The sequence below is a fragment of the Heteronotia binoei genome, chromosome 11, assembly GCF_032191835.1.
Source record: "Heteronotia binoei isolate CCM8104 ecotype False Entrance Well chromosome 11, APGP_CSIRO_Hbin_v1, whole genome shotgun sequence".
Classification (NCBI taxonomy): Eukaryota; Metazoa; Chordata; class Lepidosauria; order Squamata; family Gekkonidae; genus Heteronotia; species Heteronotia binoei.
This window is the reverse complement of record NC_083233.1, coordinates 19,886,092-19,908,830: the sequence shown is the minus strand read 5'-3', so window position 1 is coordinate 19,908,830 and position 22,739 is coordinate 19,886,092. Positions and strand designations below refer to the sequence as shown.

The window sequence follows — 22,739 nt, the reverse complement described above, 5'->3', positions numbered from 1 at the left end:
GCACCACCCTGGCTGTCACTAGGGCTTAATGAAGATATACGTGAATGTGTGCACAAGGGAACAGCCTGGGGCCCTCTAGGACTGGATCTGGACTCACTGTTGGTGTGCAACACAGAGTGGATCTCTGTTCTGAAGTTCAGCACATCCTGGTTGCTACTGGAGCACTCTTAGGTTGAGGGGGGCACATTCCAAATATCTAGAGCTTGTCGCACCCACCTGTCAGGTGTGTAGGAGCCACATTTACCCTGACATTGTTTTGGCCAGGAGAACTGAGAAGCATCAGGGAGCACATTCCTGACTTGCATCCTGGCACAATTCACCCCCTGGAGTGAATGGCCATTGATGTGTTCCAGGCAGAGCATGAGTTCTTTTGAAGGAATATTTATTCACAAAATTTATAACCTGCCTTTCTGCCCTCACCAGGGCCACCGAGGCAGTCAACAGATTTAATAAAAAAACATAATTAGAACACATCTTAAAAGCCATTAAAATAACAACCCCCCCCCTAAGATTCAACCAATTAAAACCTAGCTTAAAAATACACATACAGAAACATGAACAAGAAGAAGAGGGGCATTGTGAGTTTATTAGCTAAGCAGCCATGGGGTTCGAGCTCCTGCTTTTGCTTTTCCCAGGGATCTTACGGCTTACGGTCACATTTCCTGATCAGCAAACAGTGGCCCTTCCACAGGGACAGGCATAGCCAACATGCCTCCAATGCGAAGGTAACGTTTCCTTGGCTTTCTGAGCTTCTCATCCTTTTGTAGATCAGCTCCAGGAACTTCCTGGCTTCTTTCTTCATCAGCTACATCCTTAAAATAATAGTAGCAGAAGAAAGAGAACGTTATTGCACTCTTACAAGGCTCTACGACAAGGACACATTGGCTTTCAAGTTACCATGAGATTCGGCAGATCTAATACATCTCTATATTGCTGCATATAGCAATAGCAGACAAAAATATAGTGGTCAATCAGTAGACAGAGACTTAGCAACTAAGGCTGCCAATCTGGGGGCAGGGATTCCCCGCCCGGGAGGGCCCCAACCTGCTGGTAGGGAGCAGGCCGCTGGCATGTGCCATTCCCGGCACAAAGTACTGTCATCACACGGGGATATTATGCCAGGGACGCTTTAGGACTTGCACTAAAAAACCCAATGGTACCATAGAGTTTTACTGTGAATCTTAGAGTGTTTCTGATGTGACACTCTAGGAATGATGGTACCATAGAGTTTTTAGCATGAGTCCTAGAGCATCCCTGGTGTGATGTCCCTGCATGATGATGTCACTTCTGGGTGACGCCATCATGCTGCGCATGCTTTGTGCAGTGCACATGAGAAACAAGTCCACTGCCGCAGCGGCGGAGGGACTTGGCAACCCTATTAGCAACAAGTTATGTATGTATTGTTTCCATGTGAATAAGTATAGCCAAGAGATCTTGCGGGCCTATCCTGACTAAGATCGTGGCACCAGCAATAAGATCTGCACAAATCCTGCAATCACAACATTTTATTCCAGGGACCGAATGACGGTGAACATGGATGCAATCAGTTCCACCCGATATCCATAAACACCAACAAGAGGCCCTCAGGAGTTGACGTACCATGTAAAGTATGGAAGACAGCTAGTAGAATACAAACAGCCCCCCCCCCAACTATTTTCCATTTGTCACAGTAATGTGAGTGTCGTGCTTTCTAGGGAGATGTGATGGAGCTCTTTGAACTCTCTCCAGCTGCAAATGAGTGGATTGAAAATTTAGATATTAGTATTTAGGGCGATTGCCCAATCAGTCTGCATACCCGTTGTATCAACTTGGTTACATATTTTATATTGTTACATACTTGCTATTTGTAACTCTGCCATACCATAAATATATAAATATGTATGTATATGCTATAAAGTTGCAACCAACTTATGGCAGCTCCAGCAAGGGACTTTCCAGGCAAGTGAGAAGCAGAGGTGGTTTGCTATTGCCTTCCTCTGCAGAGCGTTCCTTGGTGGTTGCCCATCCAAGTGCCAACCCTGCTTAGCTTCCAAGATCTGACAAGATCCCGCTATACTATGCCGCCTTCCCTCTGTGGCAGCGCATTAGCCTAGATCAAATGCCTGCTTGAATTAGCACTAACCAGAGCTCACCCTGCTTAGCTTTTGAGATTGGACTAGCTTGGACCATCCAGATCAGAAGAATTCTATCACAGGATGGAACCAACAGAGATGGCATAAGTTGAGCCTCAGGGGGAAAGAAGGAAAGGAGTTCCACAGACTTGGAGCTACTATGGAAGAGGTTATGAACAGAAATCACATGGAATAGTTGAGAGAAAGGAAGCAGTAAATATGCCAGAGTGCTTGGGAAAAGATAGCTCATCAACACGACAGTAGATCCATCCTATGATAAAATTGCTCTGATCTGAATAATCCAGGCTAGTTCATTCTCATCAGATCTTGGAAGCTAAGCTGGGTTGGTCCTGGTTGGTATCTTCACCCCAAGGGTGATTAACACATGGAATTCACTGCTACAGGAAGTGGTGGCAGCTACAAGCATAGACAAGAGGGGATTGGATTAACATATGGAGCAGAGATCCATCAGTGGCTATTAGCCACAAGGTATAAATGGAACTCTGTCTGGGGCGAGTGATGCTCTGTATTCTTGGTGCTTAGGGGGGCAACAGTGGGAAGGCTTCTAGTGTCCTGGTCCCACTGATGGGCCTCCTGATGGCACCTGGTTTTTTTTGGCCACTGTGTGACACAGAGTGTTGGACTGGATGGGCCATTGGCCTGATCCAACATGGCTTCTTTTATGTTCTTATGCTCGCTTGACAACGTTTTCCACCACCACAGTACTCTCAACTTTCTTCATCCTCCACTTGAGCTCCTCTGCCTGCAAACACCTACTACCAAACTTGTCGGGAATCTAGCCATGATGCCAATGGTATAATTCATATATAGCACTGGCACATTTCTGGCGGCTTAATGCAGGTGTAGAGACTGTTGAGGGAAGAACCTGGCATCAGGGAGTGACTGATTGCCAGTGCAGAATTATTGACGACTTTCTCATGCATTTTCAAAATTTATTTATGTATTGGCATGTATCTCTCAGCCATTGTCACCCTTAGAAAGCGAGAGAAAGACAGTGAGGGCTAAAGAACAGGGCTGTCTTAAATAAATCTTAGAATGGAGGAGAAATCTGGAGATAAACTTGGGGAAGTGCTCCACTCTGGGATATAGCTTTGTCTTCTGAAGACACTGAGAAGGAGGCTGACATGGGTGTCGAGGGGGGCACTTGCTCCCCCAGATTTGTAACTAGTCAGCAAGAGGTCTATACCCCCCAGCTCTTACCCCCCCCCCCCCAGTTCTTTTGTGGGTGCCCTTAGAGGCTGACAACTGAAAACGGGATGCATTCTTGAGTAGCTCTTTAATTCCCTGATGCAGCACCCTTGCTGTGTTTGAATGCAGAAGAATCACAATCCACTTACTTTGGTGGAAAACCAAGAGTGCTTTGTCTGTGGTCTTCGTGGAGGAGGTGGAGGCTTTGGAAACAAAAAATTGATCTTGATCAATGATTCTGGAGGCAGCTCACCAAAAACAGAATCTAGGACTAAACATAAACAAACAAACAAAAAGAAGCAGAGCTGAGTGTCATCTGTCTATTGGAGGCACCTCACTCCAAATCCACGATGACTTTTCCCTGTTTTTTCCTTGCAGACATTAAACATGATTCTATTTTTATAGAATCATGGGCTGATTCTATTTTTTTTTAAATTTAAAACATTTCTTAGCCACCTTTCTACCAGCTGAGACTCAAGGAGGCTTACAATAAGGAAACCCCCAATGATTATAAAAATACATTAAACTCCACAATTTATAATCACAATTAGGACTTCCAATAAATACCCCCCCACACACACCTAAGTTAGCTCCAAGGATCTAACTGCTTAGAATACTTTGAAGCGATTCTGGAAAATGTATACATTTTACAGGGGAAAATTCAGTGTGTGGAAATGAAAGACGATGTTAAAATTGAACTATAGATTTGTTTTGCACAAGAGAGGAATGAAATGGAACATAAGAGAAGCCATGTTGGATCAGGCCAATGGCCCATCCAGTCCAACACTCTGTGTCACACAGTGGCCAAAAAACCCCCAAGTGCCATCAGGAGGTTCACAAGTGAGGCTAGAAGCCTCCCTTTGCCCTCCCTCCCTCCAGCACCAAGAATACAGAGCATCACTGCCCCGGACAGTTCCAACAATATGCTGTGGCTAATGGCCACTGATAGACCTCTGCTGGAAATGAAGTTGGGGGAGTCTAGACACGGTAGGGATTCTCGCTGCTGTTCCCCAACATGCATAGCTTTGGATTGGGGCTGTAGGCAGGATTTTTCATTTAGTGGGGCACGCATAGCCAGGGTTTTTCGTTTGGTGGGGCACCATAGCTTTCCCCCATTGTCTGCCTTGGACACGGCCTGGCTCAACCACTGTGGAAGGCCAAGGGGAAATGCCAGATAACCTCCTGAGTGCCATTCCCTCCCCCACAGCAGCTTCCTTGCCTTCCCTTTTCTCCCCTCTGAGTTGAAACTCAAGGCCTGGTGGTGGTGACAAGCACAAGAAATAAAAGTTAAAAATCAGGGATGGCAAGTAGTGGGGTCTGGACCCTGGTCTTGCTGTTGGAGCAGTGGGCTGGGACTAGGGCTGCCAAGCCCCAGGTGGGGAGGGGATCCCCCGGTTTGGAGACCCTCCCCCTGCTTCAGGGTTGTCAGAAAGCGGGGGGAGGGGAGGGAAATGTCTGCTGGCAACTCTATTATTCCCTATGGAGATTTATTCCCATAGAAAATCATGGAGAATTGATCTGCGGGTATCTGGGGCTCTAAGTGGGCTGTTTTTTGGGGTAGAGGCACCACATTTTCAGTATAGCATCTAGTGCCTCTCCCCAAAATACCCCCCAAGTTTCAAAACGATTGGACTAGGGGGTCCAACTCTATGAGCCCCAAAAAAGGTGCCCCTATCCTTCATTATTTCCTATGGAAAGGTGTGCCGTCCCTTTAAATGTGAGGGCCAGAACTCCCTTGGAGTTCATTTATGCTTGTCACACCCTTGCTCCTGGCTCCGCCCCTAATGTCTCCTGGCTCTACCCCCAAAGTCTCCTGGCTCCACCCCCAAAGTCCCCAGATATTTCTTGAATTGGACTTGGCAACCCTAGCTGGGACTAGGGCTGCCAAGCCCCCGGTCTGGGTGGGAATTCCCCTGCCCGGGAGGTTCCCAACCCACTGGACCACACTGTGCCAGCGGGGGGGAACCTCCTCTGATATCATCGGCGTGATGACATTACCCGGAAGTGACGTCATTGCGTGGGTGTGCAACGGCCGTTCTAAGTGGTTCCAGGAAAATTCTGGTTTTCCCAGATGCTCTAGCCATTTGGTACCATAGAGTTTTTTCCTCCCAAATGGCTAGAGTGTCTGGGAAAAACATAAAAGTTTCCCTGGAAACGCCTAGAGCGGTTGTGAGCGCCATCGTGATGACGTCACTTCTGGGTGACATCATTGCATCGTGTGCATGTGTGAAAGTCCCCCACTGGAGAGCGGAGGGGACTTGGCAACCCTAGCTGGGACCCTGAGGGCCCTACCATAGCTACAGGCCTACTTTGGATACTGTCTGATCTGGACTCAAAAGGAATTATTGTCTATTGATGAAGAGGGAGGAGTATGTGACCTACATGCTTTCTGGCTCATTTCCTTTTGACCAATGGCTTCCATAGGAGCATCTTGTTCACTGTCGGGCAGTTCAGAGCTAGATTGTCCTTCGAAGTCTGTATGAAATTCCTCATTTTCATCATCTGTGCTACTTTCTCTTGATTGATTTGTTTCCCCGTGGTATGAAAACCTGTCTTCTATTTCGGTTTCGTAAAGTTCCTCATTATAGCTGGAAAGGAAAGACAAACCCCAAAATGTGGAATGTGACTGAAGCTATTTTGTTATACGAATGGTCACCGGTCCTTCTAGACATGACTGCACTGCCAAAGACTTTGTTTGTGTGCAGACGGATCATTCTACTTGTTTCACATGTTTTGAATTCACTAAATAACAGCAGAGCAAAGGTGGTGATGCAGGATTTACAGAAGAGGCAGGCATGGGATGAGGAGGATTGTACAGTCAGTCATGACTTTGCTTTGTGTTTTCATGAGGGTTGCATGGAATTCTCTCAGGGCTGAGATTTTGGCATATGCACACACAAACACACACACATCATTTGGATGCTGGAAAAAAAAGTCCTGAAATCCCTTCAATTCTTACTCTTTTTTCAGACAGAAAAATATCATCCTTCATTAAAAAAAAATAGCGAGATTGAGATCTGGCATTGTAATAACATCAGAGAACCGAGCTAGAGTGAAGGCCTTGTTTTGTTTGCCTCAATGAAGTAAATAATGTCATCAAATCCGACTATATGGTCAACTCTCTTTTTTTTTTTTCTAGGAAGAAGGCTATTTATTTACTTATTTATTTGAGGGATTTATATGCTGTCTTTCTAGATTCCTGGAAACATCATAAATCATCAATATAAAGAACAAAAAAAGACATTAAAAGCAAGCAAGGGGCTTAGAAACAATGAATAGTACCCATTCAGCATCCTAAAAAAAATTTGATAAAACAGACCTTGTGCCAGACAGAGACCATGAAATAGCTAAAATGATTTTTTAAACCCTTAGGTAGAAACCTGGACAAAAATGAAACAAGTTGAGATGTGGCTACCTAAAAGACCTTGTGTCTTGGGCCACTTTCCACATTTCAGAGTGTGGGGGGCTCTTGGAGAAAGATCTCTGATGGTTTCCGTGCCAGGCCTGGTTGTGATGTAAGAGAAGTCTATTTAATTATCATAAATTAAATTTATGAATTGCCCAATCCCCGAGTTCACAGGTTTCTGGGTGATGTACAACAATAAAAACAGTACAATACAAGTTCTTGATAATACTTGCCCATCTAAGTCCTCCATTGTGGTACTCTTTTGTTTGGTGTTTGCTCAGGAAGCTGGAATTGCGCTGTGCAGAAATTGTTGACCTGTCTGGACCATTATATTGTCACATCATAGGGTGAGTAGGACATTGTGACGCCATTATCTCTCTTCAGCCTATCACTTGGTAGTGATCTCAGGAGTGGCTAGTCAGTGGTTGGCCCCCTCAGACTTTTATCCTAAAATGGAATGTGCACCATACTGTTCAATGAATGATACACGGATTTCTGTGTATGCCTTTGTGGAATATCCACAAACTGCTGGTTGGCTCTGAACCGTTGGATAACTAAGTCATTTTCCACAATCCCCTTTTCCCAAAATTCCCTTTTTGGGTCCATCATTAGTGCATCAGACCAGAGAATGTGTTACACCAGAAAAGGATGGCCAGGTCTGGAGGCTCATGTGGTGGAGCAAGGGAACAAAGAGATGATGCTTCACTATGCAGAACCAGATGGAATTCAACTGCTGGTGAAGGAAAAGGATTCTAATGGCTCACAGGGCAGAACCCAGCTGTGCCCACTGGCTCAGTGAACAAAGAAACAGAGGTGATTGCAAGCCTAGATACTCTACTGGTTTTTCCTCCTGCTTGGGAACCATGTGATCTGCTTTTGACCTTTTTTAATACTAGAGTGGCCAATCTGTGGCTTGGGAGCCACATGTGGCTCCTTCACACATATTGTGTGGCTCTCAAATCCCCCATCGGCAAGCATGGAGAAAACATTTGTCTCTTTAAATCACTTTGCCAAGCCAGTCAGGGACTTGGAGAATGCATTTAAAATTAAAGTTGCTTTCTTTCCACCACTCTCTCCCTCATTCCTATTTTCCTTCCTTCCTTCCTTCCTTCCTTCCTTCCTTCCTTCCTTCCTTCCTTCCTTCCTTCCTTCCTTCCTTCCTTCCTTCCTTCCTTCCTTCCTTCCTTCCTTCCTCCCTCCCTCCCTCCCTTCCTTCTCTCAAACATAGACGTTGGTTCTATGTGGCTCATATGTTAAGCAAGTTCGGTCACCCCTGGTCTGAAGCAACAGAACAAAGTTTGAGACCAACACAATTTTATTCAAGACATAAGCTTTCATGTGCAAGCAATATCTGAGGAAATGTGTATGCACATGAAAACCTATACCTTGTATAAAACTTTGTTGGTCTTAAGGATGCCCCGGACTCAAACTTTGTACTGTTTCTGGGTTCCTGCTTGATCCTTTCAAACCAGACATGCCCTGATTGTTCCATGTGGAAACTTAATTCTCAGATACTTGCTGGTGAGACGGCAGAGTAAGAAGGGATATTGATAAAGGAAAATGTGGATTGCTGGATAATTGGAAATGGTAGAGAAGGGTGGAATTAATAAGGCCCACAGAAATGCTTTTAGAATCTTTTGCCTAAGCAAGAGGGGAACTGGCTGCCAGCTAAGCAAACGAAGAAGGCAAGCAGCAAAATTTGTAACTTCCCTCGCAAAACCGCAGGTTGCAAAAGGCTAGCTGGGCCCCCAGCAGCGAGCTTAAGGAAGAACTTCCTCTTTCTGCAGAAGGTAGAACATATACGCAGGTTGGAAGCGATTTAGCAATAAGGAATGTGTGTGATAATATTCTTAATAAGGAAACAGGGTGCAGCTGGCAGGGGAAGGCCCATATAAGGACGAACCTAGGAAGATGAACCAACAGACTAGTACATCACATAAGTTGTGGTCGATGCATGTTTTTGTCAGTGTCCCAGGGACCTGGGAAGCTGAGACTGTTTTAGATAGTGAGTGGGTGGAGGCACCCTATAAAGGATGGCAGGTAACTACAGTCATTGCTCAGAGTTTCTCTGAAGCCTGTGTACAAAGGGCCCGTGCACGTTAAATAAAGAAGCTGTTTTCCTGATTCCTCGTCTCCGCTGCCTCCTTTATTGATCCGGCTGAAATTGGTAACGTATAAATAGGGTTTTTCTGGAAAAACCAGATCTGGAATGAAACCATGATGTGTAGGGAGAGGGGATTAGATCTTCTTGCCCATGCTATTTTCCAGACCTGAAATGGCCGCGGGGTGGTGTTATTTGGGGAAGCACTGCAGCTCCTTAGAGCCGTTTCAGGTTAGGAAAATGGCATGGGGGTGAGGCTCAACCCCCACGTGCCACAGTTTATAGTCTGAATTAGGTCCTGGTGTGCCTGAGAATTAAGTTTCTACAGGGAATTCCCAATATACATTTCATATGTCAGGACCAAAGGCGAAGAAGAAGAAGAAGAAGAAGAAGAAGAAGAAGAAGAAGAAGAAGAAGAAGAAGAAGAAGAAGAAGAAGAAGAAGAAGAAGAAGAAGAAGAAGAAGAAGAAGAAGAAGAAGAAGAAGAAGAAGAAGAAGAAGAAGAAGAAGAAGAAGAAGAAGAATTTATATCCCGCCCTCCACTCTGAGTCTCAGAGCAGCTTACAATCTCCTTTACCTTCCACCCGCACAACAGACATCCTGTGAGGTGGATGGGGCTGAGAGAGCTCTCCCAGAAGCTGCCCTTTCAAGGACAACTCTGCGAGAGCTATGGCTGACCCAAGGCCATTCGAGCAACTGCAAGTGTAGGAGTGGGGAATCAAACCCGGTTCACTTAACCACTACACCAAACTCATGGGCAGCCCACCCACTAGGCAAACTAGGCATTTGCCTAGGGTGCCGGCAGGGCAGGGGTGCCAAAATTGGCCCTCACCCCGCCCCTAGGCAAATCCCTATTTGCCTCCCTCTCCCTCCCAATTTTAATGCCCAGGAATGGGTGGTGAAATGCTGTGCTCTCAGAGCTCTTTTAAGGCTGCCCTCCACCAATCAGTTGATTGGTGAGTAAAGCCACGTGGAGGCCAGCAGGCTCACCACCATCAGCGCTGGGGCAGCGGCAGCAGGAAGAAGAGCAAGCCACTGAAAATGTGGCCGCTGCTGCTGCATCCTCCCCACTTCCTCCCTGGATTGTGTGGGAAGAAAGTGGGGAGGATGCAGAGGCATCAGCTGCTTTTTTAGTAGCTAGTTCTTCCCACAGCCACTGCCCCAATGCTGATGGTGGTTAGCCCACTGGCCTCCATGTGGCTTTACCTGCTGATCAGCTGATCAGCGGGGGGGGCAGCCTTGAAAGAGCTCCGGGAGCATGGTGCTTCACCGGCATTAAAATTGGGAGGGAGGGAGGGGAAGGCGCCGTGGAGGGGGGCAGTGGGGCGCAGCGTGGGGGGGGGGCCACTGGTCTGCAAGGCAGCCTGGGACACCATGCGCCTAGGGCCGGTCCTGACCAAACTGACTCCCAAACCACTACACCAAACTGACTCTCAGTTTGGTCAACAAACTGCTCAAATGGGCTTTGGTTAAATTGTTGGGCTGGAGCTCCTTGGATAAGGGATGGGAGAAGATATAAGATAAATTGATGGCTTAAAAGCAATCAGGTAGGCAATTGCTTTTGTTCAAAGACTTCTAATTGCTCGAGGTTTGCATCCTTTTTTGGAGATCATTTGTCATTGATGGTTGCCCTTTTCAAGCCCTTGAATTCTGCCTTGAAGAGGTTTCCCCCACTTTGAAGGATTTATTTTGTTTTCTTCTGTGTTCCTCAGTCTAGCGGGAAAAGCACGGATCTGCCTTCTAGGCACTTTGAACCGTTCTGCCAGCACTGTTTTAAATTGAATGCGTAAAAATTCATTTAATTGAGATCGCCTGTGGCAGAAACGATAGGCTAATTAAATATACCGATTGATTGTTTGTATGCAGTGTCTGTATGTTTTTTTTTAAAATGAGGCAACAATACATGATTATATAGATGCAGGAGGTATTTTTATCTCCTCCTATCTGTGTTGTGTGGAGGAGTTGGGCAGACAATAAGATGTTAGGGACTTGTGGAGGTCTTATTATTTTGTTTGTTTGTTTCGGCCACTGTGTGACGCAGAGTGTTGAACTGGATGGAACAATGGCCTGATCCAACATGGCTTCTCTGATTTCCCCGCCCTCAACCAGCCCTTTACTGCCCCCTGTGTCTCATGGAGGGTAGTGAGCATGCTCAGTCCTTTTCAGGTGGTGGAAGTAGAGTGGGGAGCGTGCAGCTTCGTTTTAAACATTTGCAAATAAATATTTGCATGCGTACCGGGGAGTCTTTGAACTATGTAGAAATCTCCAGAAGGAAGGGGGAAAGCAGCCAGGTAGCCTTCTATCATACTTGGGCTAGCATTTGCTGAGAGCTGTCCCCTGCTTTTAGTGCCCAACAAAGGGCCACAGAGAGAGGGGTGCAACAGGGCAGAGTTTCAGGCAGGCTCCTAGCCAGGATTTGAAAAATTGGGAGGGCATAAATAATAGTCGGACGCACTTAGCAGCCTCCCCTGCCCCTGCTGCTGCTGGCGGGACTCTAGGCGTGCCCCTCTGAGTGCCTGTTCTTCCCTTCCCTCCTTTGGGAGGTTGGCGGCTGCTCCTGCCACCCCTTCTGCATGATTTAAACAGCCCTCCCTCCAGGGCTTTTCTTGTAGCAGGAACTCCTTTGCGTATTAGGTCACACACCCTTGATGGAGCCAATCCTCCTGGAGCTTACAGTAGGTTTTGTACTAAGAGCCTTGTAAGCTCTTGGAGGGTTGGCTACATCAGGGGGTGTGGCCTAATATGCAAAGGAGCTCCTGCTAAAAAAAAAAGCCCTGCCTCCCCCCCCCCCGAGGGGCCGTGGGGATGAAAACGAAGAGAGGGGGGCTGCCCCCTCCCTCCCACATGGTAGTGGGGAGAGAGGGAAGGTGGGGGGGACCTGAGCAGGAGCACCCTGATAGGAAGTCAGGGGAGAGCCCCCACAGCCCCCTGTGGCTATGGGCCTGGTTCCAGAGGACCCAGATGTCATCAGGTCCCAGAAGGTGGGCAAGACGCTGCTGCTGTGTAACAATAAACTGATCTCTGTAGGGAGAAGTGGGGCCAGTCACTTTCTTTCCATCTAACCTACTTTGCAGGTTCAGGCGGGCAGCCGTGTTGGTCTGAAGCAGCAGGACGAAGTTTGAGTCTAGTGGCACCTTGAAGACCAACCAAGGGGGCCTGACCCAGATAGCCCAGGCAAGCCTGGTCTTGTCAGATCTTGGAAGCTAAACTGGGCCGACCCTGGCAAGTACTTGGATGGGAGACCTCCAAGGAATACCAGGAGCGGGAGGCAGAGGCAGGAAATAGGAAGCTACCTCTCTGAAACCCACTAGGGGTCGCCAGAAGCCAACCTTGCATGCCTTGCAGGCATGCACGCAATGCAAAAGAAAAGAAAAGACCAACAAAGTTTAATTCAAGGTATAAGCGTTCATGTTTATGTATTTTATGTTTCCTAATTTCTAGTCTGCCCTATCCCGTGCGTGGGCTCAGGGCAGATCACAACAGACATGCCTTGAATAAAACTTTGTTGGTCTTAAAAGTGCCACTGGACTCAAACTTTGTTCTACTTCACAGGGTTGTTGTGGACCATGAACAGGGCCCAATTAATGAATAGGCTGAGTAGGCACCGGCCTATGGGCTCCACACCTTTAGGGGCCCCAGGCCAGTTTCCCTCTCTCTGCCTCTCCCCTGTAGCTTTATCAAAGGGGCTTCGGAGAAGGTGCCTGCAAGAGATATTAGGAGATAATTTGTGAGGGCCCCCCTGAGATTTTGACTGCCTAGGGGCCTCCACATGGTTTAATCCGGCACTGACTATGAATACAATCAATCCGAAACTATGCTTCTTAGAGATGAATGTGAGGAAAGGAATGAAAAAATAGGTCTGGTGCCCGTAGAAAGAACCTTTTGCCAGCCTTTCCATGCTTGGAGCTAGTTATGCAACTTGCTTTCATTTGAAGGTAATGGTATGGATCCTAAATGACCATGTTCCTCAAGCCCATTGCTCCAGAGCCTGTTTCCTTCTGTGGTAGCACTTCCATTTGTGCGACGGCTCATGGAAAACCACTGATGCTGCCCAAACAGAAGTACCAATGGCATAGGGTTGTCAATCCCCAGGTGGGGGCAGGGGATCCCCCGGTTTGGTGGCCCTCCCCTCGCTTCAGGGTCATCAGAAAGCCGGGGGAGGGGAGGGGAGTGTCTGCTGGGAACTCATGATTCCCTATGGAGGCTTATTCCCACGGAGAATTGATCCGCGGGTATCTGGGGCTCTGGGGGCCCTGTTTTTTGAGGTAGAGGCACCAGATTTCCAGTATAGCATCCAATAGCTCTCCCCAGTATACTCCCTAAGTTTCAAAAAGATTGGACCAGGGGGTCCAATTCTTTGAGCCCACAAAGAAGGTGCCCCTATCCTTCATTATATCCTATGGAAGGAAGGTATTGAAAAGGTGTGCCATCCCTTGAAATGTGACAGCCAGGACTCCCTTTGCAATTCAATGATGCTTGTCACACCCTTGGTCCTGGCTCCACCCCCAAAATCTGCTGGCTCCACCCCCAAAGTCCCCAGATATTTCATGAATTGGACTTGGCAACCCTACAATGGAAGCAAGTTGCAATGTTGCTGGAGTGAAGTGGGATGGGATCATAGCATCCAGGAAGAAAAACAAAGAAGGGAAAGAAATTTAACCCAAAAACTGGAGTAAGAAACCTAAAAGGTTAATATGCAATTAAAGGGCCAAATATTAAAAACAAAGTGTAAAAAAAAATCATAAATCAACATACATGTATTTATTGTAGAAAGCTAAAACGATTTAAGGGCCCATCATAAGCCTCTATCCTATGTAAAATCATAAAACCTCAATGGGAACCCACTCAACTCGACCTGAAGCGTTTCAACGTAAATTGGTCTTCTTCAGAGGTCCGAAAGGTAAGTACACATATTGGCTCATAATACAGAACAGAATAAAACAATAAAACAACGCTGGACCACAAGGAAATTTAGTGAAGTGACAAAGGCTTAGAGATATTCTTGAGGCCTCTTGTTCTATAGCCTTAAGTCTTAATCAAGAGCATAGCTATAGCATTCAGTGGTTTTTTGTATGCCACGTGGTCCAGAATTGATCAAGTAAAGTCAGAGCCTATGTGCCAAGAGTTGTGTGTGATCATAGGACCCAGGCCATGGCTGGGTAGTTGAGGGGAGAGGAAACATTTTTGTCTGGGGTTTCTCAGAGTCCTGCCTCCCAGTGTCATCTGTGGGGCCATGCAAAGGAAGGTAAGAAAGCAGGCAGCCCCACTCCCATTGTGCCTGGATCCACCTGACTTAAACATCCTCTCCACAGGGCTTTTTTTTTTTGGTAGAAAAAGCTCAGCAAGAACTGATTTACATATTAGACCGCACCCCCTGACATCACCATTGTTTCACACAGGGCTTTTTTGTGGGGAAAGCCCAGCATGAACTCATTTGCATATTAGGCCACACCCCCTGACACCAAGCCCTCTGGAACTGCGTTTCTGCTTAAAAAAAGCCTTGCTTCTCTCCCAGAAATACTATATTAAAGCTTACTTGGCATTTGAGGGTTGTTTTGTCATTCCTGCATGCCAGGAAGCCAATTTGGACTGAAATACAAAGCTAAACAAAAATATAAATGGTCAGTCCCCTCTCCCTGATAGGCATAAGCAGTGGTTTTTTTGAGCAGGAACTGAGTTCCGGCTGCCTTGGCATCAGGGGGTGTGGCCCAGTATGCAAATGTGTTCCTGCTTTTTCTACAAAAAAAAAGCTTTGGGCCTGAGACCATGCAGTTTGCTATTAGGAGGAGTGAGAGCGTCTCAGAATAGTATTCGTAAGTGCTGGCATAAACATTCAATCAAATGCTATGAAAGTCAGTTAAGAAAAAGTGGGAAGGAAAGAGGAGAACAGACATGGCAGTTGCTAGGCGGTAGCTACAATCTCAAGGGCGCTCTTCTTGGGTGTAAATGCCATTGAATAAAGGAACTTACTTCTGAGTAGGCCTGATAAGACTTGGTTGTTTGTTTCTAGGCAGCCAGCAATGCTCCCTTTCTGTTTCCATGTCACTTAATAACTTCTCTGTGGCACCACAATGTTAGATAAATGCCTGGTTTAAATACTGCCCTCTGTATGGTTCCTTGGTTCCAGGAAAGCATAAAAGTAGGGTGCATTTGAGAGTTAAAGGGAATAGAATCTACTCCCCAAATGACTACCAAGATCTCACAATGTAGCCTGGTGAGAGCTTAGTGGCGTTTTTAAAGAAGCAGACATTGCTTCTGTGGTTTTGGGGTCTTTTAATCCACTGGTATTATGGTTCAGAGTTAACTATAACAAGCGGATAACCCACAGTGACTTGCAAGGGATCTCTAATCTTCTCCCCCACTATTTCCTCTGTCCCTTTCTGGAAACCCCCACAGCTTCTCCCCCTTTCTTGCTTCCTTTTCTCCTTTCCACTCAGCACCACCCCAACCTTCCTTTATCTACCCCTTTGTCTTCAGCTTACCTTGCTCCTCTCCCTCGTTTTGCCAGCTATCAGTCAGAAACACCTGGAAATTTTGAGAGGGTGGAGCCTGAAGAAGGTGGGGCTGGGGAAGGGAGGGACATAACACCATACAGTCCACCCACCAAAGCAGTATGGAGATCTCCAGCCCCCATTTGGAGACTGGGAACCCAATCCATCCCCATTGCTGCCTCTTTCTGGGAAGACTTGGACCAAGTTGTGTAGTGCCCCGTTGCCATGGTTGGCCCAGTGGCACCGTGGGGAACCTGTAATGACATCCAGGGGGCACTTCACTTTCTCCTATATCCCCTCCCCACACTCCTGGCAATGCCCTCCCCATCCTTTCCTGCTTTTTTCTTTTCACATCCACCACCCACTAACCTTTTATCTGCTCCCTCTAAGAATACTGATGTTTGTTTACTTCATTTATACCCCACCTTTCTCCACAGTGGGGAAGGGATCCATAGAGGCTTACCTATTTCTCCTCTTCTCCATTTGATCCTCACAACAATCCTGTGAGGCAACAGAATAATAGAGTTAGAAGGTTCCTCCAGGGTCATCTAGCCCAACCCCCTGCACACTGCAAGCAATTCACAAACACCTCCCACTTAGGCTGAGAGAGCGTGGTTGGCCCAAAGTCACCCAATGAGCTTCTGTGACAGAGCAGAGATTCAGACTTGGGTCTTCCAGATCCCAATCTGAAACACTAACCACTGCACCATACTATCATATTCCTACTGGACAGTGGTAACTAGCTTAGCCTGGTGGGTTACTTGCTGGTTACTGCCAGGCCAGGCCTGATGAGTCCGGTGTTAGGGCAAAGCAGCCTTGAAAAGGACCCTGCCTCTCCCCCTGCCTTCTGCTGACTGAAACCAAGGTTTGATAGCCAGCAATACTGTTGTAGGTGCTTAGCAACGGCCACTGTTTCTTAAAGCTACAGGGGTTCCTTTTGTTTGCTTATTTTAGATTTAAGATTTTTCTGCAAACTTGGAGCACTTTCCACATTTTCAGAAAGATCTGCCTTATCTGTGCATGTCTTCAGACCGAAGATTTAAGTATCCACAGATTTGGCTACATTGAGAATTATATATATTGATGATGATAGACGTTTCTTCCTTGCATTTGTCTAAACTTTTGTTTAATTCCCTTCTGAGTTTCATTTTTGCAAACCTGCATTACTAATTTTGGGCAGGAGATTTTTTAAAAAAGGTATTCGTTTATTTGTAGCTTTTTTCTAATTCAGGAATATCAAAAAGAAGCCAGTTTTATTATCAACTGATACTGAAGTTCCATAAGTCTTTTTTTCCAGGTTGAGGGTCGGATAAGGTTATGAGTATCAGTAATTATGCCTAAATTCTTATTGTTTACCGGTATGAATGGGCTTGGCGTTTGCGGTCCACGCATCATTAGATAACGGTTGCCCTAGAAAACTTACCACAATGCTGAGTTAATTAATGTGTTGCAGAAATGTGATGACCCTTGACAATGGAAATTGATCCTTCTAGTGGAGAGTCTTTGCATTACAATCCTCTGTTGCAACTATTGTTCAACATCCAAAGTACACCATCATTCTGGGTTGGATGTAAAAAGCCATTGCACCTGATGCTTGATGGGGATAAGTGCATTAGGGTGCATCCAAGCCTCTCCCCCCACCACCCCCCAAAAGGGAAACATTCACTGTATGATCAGTTATGTAACACTGGTGAAAATTACATCTGATTCCACGGAGACAGAATCAATTGAGAACACAGCTTCCTTTGGAGAAAAAAGGTAAAGGTAGTCCCCTGTGCAAGCACCAGTCATTTTTGACTCTGGGGTGACATAGAAAAGCCAGCTGCTATTGGGGAAGAGGTTCTGACTTCAACTTGTAAACACCAAGTTCGCACTCAAATATAGGACAGCATAAGAAAAATAAGAGCCCCTGTTTTCTTGTGTGCCTAAAGTTCCATCAAGTCTCAGCCCAGCAAGGGGCTTTCAAGGCAAGTGAGGTGGTTGGCCATGGTCTTCCATTGCAGAGTCTTTCTTGGTGGTCTCCCTTACCAAGTACTGACCCTGCTTAGCTTCTGAGATTTGGTGAGATTGGGCTTGACCACGCTGCCTTTCCTCCTACTGTTTCCTTAGTCATAAATAAAAATTAAGGCGTGACTTCCAGGCATAGGCATAGTTGATGGTGCACAGTGTGCACCACAGCCAGCCCCACCACCTATTGTATCAAGTCCCTCCCTTGCTGCTGGGCAGTAGGCAGATCAGGCAGCAAAATCTTGTGAGACTGCTAGTTCTTGGAAGACTTCGCAGAAATTGACTGTGAATTACAGCTTTGTGCCTGACAACATCAGGTGAGAATGATACCCAATCAGAACACATTCTCTGGAGAAACCTCTAGAAGATTACCTCACCATCTTTGGCTTTCCCCTTCCCACCCACACTGACTTCAGGTTCTCATGAGAAGTTTGGCCTTGAAGATGATAAGAGCTATGTAGGACCAACAACCAACTACAGAACTGCAGAACAGAACAGGCTAAACCCTTTAGAGGAGGCCAGGGTTGTTTTGCCTCACAGGGAACTTTTGAGGATAGGGCCATAGTTACCTTGGAGTCTCACTGCCTCCAGGCACCTTTTTCTAAACAGCACAAAAATCGTGGCCAATTAACGAACAAAAAATCTCACTCTATTTTTAAACAATAACACTCAATACTTGAAAAAACAATTCATTGAAAATTATATTTAAGAACAATTCATATTAAACAATGCACTAAATATAGAAAATCCCAAAATCCATTTTCCAATAATGTGAGATCAAAGGTTGAGTTTTAAAGTCTCTTTTAAACATGCACGTCAGTTTCCAACTTCAGACGCTAAAGAACAATTCTGCTGCTGCTCCTGTGAATGAATTAAAGTGCGAGTGCTTGCGAAAGTGCTGTGTAGAGAAACTTCCTATTTTCTTTTGTATATCCATTCGAAATTCATATTGCCCATTTTAAAGCTTCATTCCACAAGTGATTTTAGAAAAGTGGGGATAGAGAAAGCCCCACTTTTCTAAAATCACTCATGTGGAATGAAGCTTAAAAAAAAAATTTCGTTAATTGGCCATGAATTTTTGTTCGTTAATTGGCCACGATTTTTGTGCTGTTTGATATACCCTTCATTGTGGCACTCTAGGATTCTTAACCTTTTTCTAAACAGCAGCCTTGTTGCCATTTGGGTTTGGGACGCTGGTTCAGCAGGTTTGAGAGAGATGGAGAGGAAGTTGTTCTGGCTGCCCCACCCCATGTACATTTAGGAGTAGGGAGGGGATAGAAAAGGGGTTGTAGGGCAGGGCAGGAGGCCTAGATCCTTCCTGACCACCCAGCCACTCTGCCTCTCTGAGTGCATCCACACATTGTGCTACCATCACATGTGTTGTGGTAGTTATTTGCAACTGGAGTTCTTGTGGCCAACACGGAAGCTCCAATTGCAAATGCCATTTGGTGATGGGCAGATGCAACCTAAAATGTGAGCCCAATACAGGCCAGGGAATCTATTGGAAAGGGATCAGGCTTCCTTTGCATTGGGGAAATAGGGTTACCAGCCCCCAAGTTTGTATTTGAAGGGGTTTCATATAGAACATGGTGCAGAGTTGTTTTCTGGACAGCCGGACCAGAACCAACAAGTTGAAATTAAATCAAAACAGTTTCCAGCTCAACATTAGGCAGAACTTCCTGAGAGTCAGAGCGGTTCCTCAGTGGAACAGGCTTCCTCGGGAGGTGGTGGGCTCTCCTTCTTTGGTGATTCTTAAACAGAGGCTAGATGGCCATCTGACAGCAATACTGATTCTGTGAACTTAAGCAGATCACAAGAAGGAAATCAGGAAGGGTTGCATCAGTGCTCAGTTCTTGTGGCCCTTTCTTACACACCCTGGGAAATGCTATTCACCACTTTGGAGTCAGGAAGCAATTTTTCTCCAGGCCAGTTTTATCAAGGATCCTGGAGTTTTTTTGCCGTTTTCTGAGCAAGGAATCATTGGGGGGTGGGGAGGAGGAGGTAGTTGTGAAATCCCTGCATTATGCAGGAGGTTGGGGAAGATGGCCCTGTAGGTCCCTCCCAACTCTATGATTTTAGGGGGGACCTGGTGTTCTGGATTTTCAACCAGTCTCCAGAGATCAGTCACCTAAAAGGAAAGGGCATCTTTGGAGAGTCGACTCCATGGCATGAAATCCTTGCTGAGCTCCCTCTTCAAACTCAACCCTCTGCAAGCACCACCTCCAAATCTCCAGCAATGTTCTGAGTTAGATTTGGCAACCCCATGGGGACCTAGGGTTGCCAATCCCCAGGTGGGTGCAGGGGATCCCTCGATTTGGAGGCCCATCAGAAAGCAGGGGGAGGAGGGAAATGTTTGCTAGGCACTCCATGATTCTCTAGGGAGACCAATTCCTATAGGGTATAATGGAGAATTGATCCCTGGGTACCTGGGGCATCGGGGAGGCTGTTTTCTGAGTTAGAGGCACCATATTTTCAGCATTGCATCCAGTGCCTCTCCTCAAAATATCCCCCAAGTTTCAAAAAGGTTGGACCAGGAGGTCCAATTCTATGAGCCTCAAAAGAAGGTGCCCCTATCGGGGAGGGACGGTGGCTCAGTGGTAGAGCATCTGCTTGGGAAGCAGAAGGTCCCAGGTTCAATCCCTGGCATCTCCAAAAAAGGGTCCAGGCAAATAGGTGTGAAAAGCCTCAGCTTGAGACCCTGGAGAGCCGCTGCCAGTCTGAGAAGACAATACTGACTTTGATGGACCAAAGGTCTGATTCAGTATAAGGCAGCTTCATATGTTCATATATGTTCATTATTTCCAATGGAGGGAATTGTTTATTTTAATGTTTAATTTAACTGTTTTTATTGTTATTCTATTATGTTTGTGCACTACGGTTGCCAATCTCCAGGTGGGGGGCAGAGGATCCCCCAGTTTGGAGGCCCTCCCCCTGCTTCAGGGTCATCAGAAAGTGGGAGGGGGGGAAGCAAATGTCTGCTGGGCACTTCATTATTCCCTATCCAGATCAATTCCCATAGGGTATAATGGAGAATTGATCTGCGGGTATCTGGGGCTCTGGGGAGGCTGTTTTTTGAGGTAGAGGCACCAAATATTTAACATAGCATCTAGTGCCTCTCCCCAAAATACCCTCCAAGTTTCAAAAAGATTGAACCAGGGGGTCTAATTCTATGAGCCCCCAAATAAGGTGCCCCTATCCATTATTTCCAGTGTAGGGAAGGCATTTAAAAGGTGTGCAGTCCCTTTAAATGTGATGGCCAGAACTCCATTTGGAGCTTGTCACAACCCTGCTCCTGGCTCCACCCCCAATGTCTCCTGGCTCCATCCCTAAAGTCCCCAGATATTTCTTGAATTGGACTTGGCAACCCTATGGGGACCACATGTGACTGTCTGTGCTGGAAGAGGTTGCATTTCAAACTCCCTTGGCTTGAATTTCATCAGCAGTAGGAAGTACAGCAAAGAGCAATCAGACTGGGAAACTGACCCCCATGTGGAAGCAATGCTGGGAAATGCAGGCCTGCCTGTCCTGAGATGCCCTATGAGGGATTGGCCATATGGTGGTGGGGGGAGGCAGTTTACCTGGCTCTCCTGCAGTGAGTCCATGTTCTCCTCTTGGAGGAAAAGAGAACTCAACTTGCTTTCATTCTTGGGCAAAGTTGTTGCTTGTGATTCATTTCCTTAACGAGGCAGCTTCTTTTCTAAGCAAGTGAGATGGCAGCAGCCAGGGTTTGTGTTGCTAGGTGAAGATCACACTTTTGGGGACCAAGCTGCAGAACTTCAGAGAGGAAATGGAACAAAGTTTGAATCCAGCAGCACCTTTAAGACCAACAAAATTTCATTCTGCAATCATGCCTGTCCTGAATCTACTGCCCATCAATTTAATTGAGGATGCCCTCAAGTTCTAGTGTTTTGGAAGAGGGAGAAAAAGTTCTCTCTGCCCACACTGTCTACCCTAGGCATAATTTTATAAACTTTTATCATGTCCCTCCTTAACTGTCCCTTTCCTAAATGGAAAAGTCACAGACTCATCAACTTTTCTGCACAGGAAAGATGCTCCAGCTTCTTAACGATCCCAATCACCCTCTTCTGTACCTTCCCCAGGTCTGTAAGTGTGTGCAGGAGCACGTGTACCATGTAAAACGGTACTATACCTGCTGTCTTCTAGAGTAGTAACGCTGTGGGCATCTCCCCGAAGACATCGTAACTCTGCTGTGTTCTTGTTTAATGATGGGGTGATAATGGAACCAAGATGGTACCGTGTGCACAGGGGAGCACGGTATCTGTGGATGAATGCGGCCATCTGGTATTACCTTTAGACTCGCTGGGAGAAAAGCTGGCAGGGTGCCTCATGCTCAGGGGACTGTGCATTTGGGTCTGCACTCCAGATCTCTCCCCCCACCTTTTCCATAGAGCCAGCATTGCCAAACCAGGTAGGGGTTTCTTTCTGTCTAACATTAAAGCTGACTTTTAGAGTTCTGTCGTGTTTGTGAACTAATGATGCTATTATCCGTGTTCCTGCCTGGCTCATTAGAGCCTTTAGGACTGAGCTTGGGGACTCAGGAACAATGGGCAGTAGGATCCAAATCCCTGCTGCCCTGCTCCAATCATGGCCTCCCTGCTGGTTTGAATGATCCAATGGCATCCCAGCACAGGAACCTTGTGGTATATATAGTTGGCCCTGTTGGCCCAGTTGAGCAGTCTTCTAGTTCAGCCGTTATCATGCAGTAACTAATAAAGAGAGCTATGATCACTGCAACCACGTCTCCTCCCTGCATTAAACCCACTATATCAGGGGTGGCCAACGGTAGCTCTCCAGATGTGTTTTTTTTGCCTACAACTTCCATCAGCCCCAGCCAGCATGGCCAATGGTTGTGGCTGATGGGAGTTGTAGGCAAAAAAAAAATCTGGAGAGCTACCATTGGCCACCCCTGCACTATATTATAAGTTCAGAAGAAGGAGAGTTGGTATTTATACTCTGCTTTTCCCTATCTTGGGGAAAGCAATGGCAAACCACCCTGTAAAAAGTCTGCCTTGAAAACGAGAAAGCAACGTCACCCCAGAGTCAAAAATGACTGGTGCTTGCACAGGGGACTACCTTTACCTTTTTTCTCTTTCTACCTGAAGGAATCTCAAAACGGTTTACAATCCCTTTGCCTTCCTGTCCCCCCAGCAGACACTCTGTGAGGCAGGTGGGGCTGAGAGAACTCTGAGGGAAGCATGACTTTTGCCCTAGGTCACCTAGCATGCTTCATGTGGAGGAGTGGGGAATCAAACCTGGTTCTCCAGATTAGACTCCACAGTAGGGGTGTGCATTCGGATCAGCCGCCGAATCACCACTGATTCGACTGTATACGGAACCACCTGCAGCCGATTCCAATTGGGGCCCATTATGCAGGAGCCGAGTACGGCTCCCCG

General features: G+C 46.5%; 1 protein-coding gene across 1 annotated transcript; it reads right to left on the bottom strand.

Moving 5' to 3' along the window:
• Positions 1-365: 365 nt before the first annotated feature.
• Positions 366-20,990, bottom strand: LOC132578871 (uncharacterized). The gene is made up of 7 exons (XM_060248959.1): positions 20,904-20,990; positions 15,782-15,819; positions 6,960-7,041; positions 6,736-6,824; positions 5,703-5,908; positions 3,470-3,591; positions 366-812 (listed from the first exon to the last, which is right to left on the bottom strand). The coding sequence occupies exons 1-7, from the start codon at positions 20,925-20,927 to the stop codon at positions 654-656; spliced, it is 720 nt and encodes a 239-aa protein (XP_060104942.1). The 5' UTR covers positions 20,928-20,990; the 3' UTR covers positions 366-653.
• Positions 20,991-22,739: the final 1,749 nt, after the last annotated feature.

Bases quoted from the DNA above. Each gene is read 5' to 3' on its own strand.
- LOC132578871 (XM_060248959.1), bottom strand. From the start codon at position 20,927: ATGGACTCACTGCAGGAGAGCCAG. The intron at 6,825-6,959 runs GCAAGTATTATC...CATCACAACCAG, and splicing joins ACAATGGAGGACTTAGATGG to GCCTGGCACGGAAACCATCA. The intron at 813-3,469 runs GTAAGTGGATTG...TATTATTTTAAG, and splicing joins ACTCTTGGTTTTCCACCAAA to GATGTAGCTGATGAAGAAAG.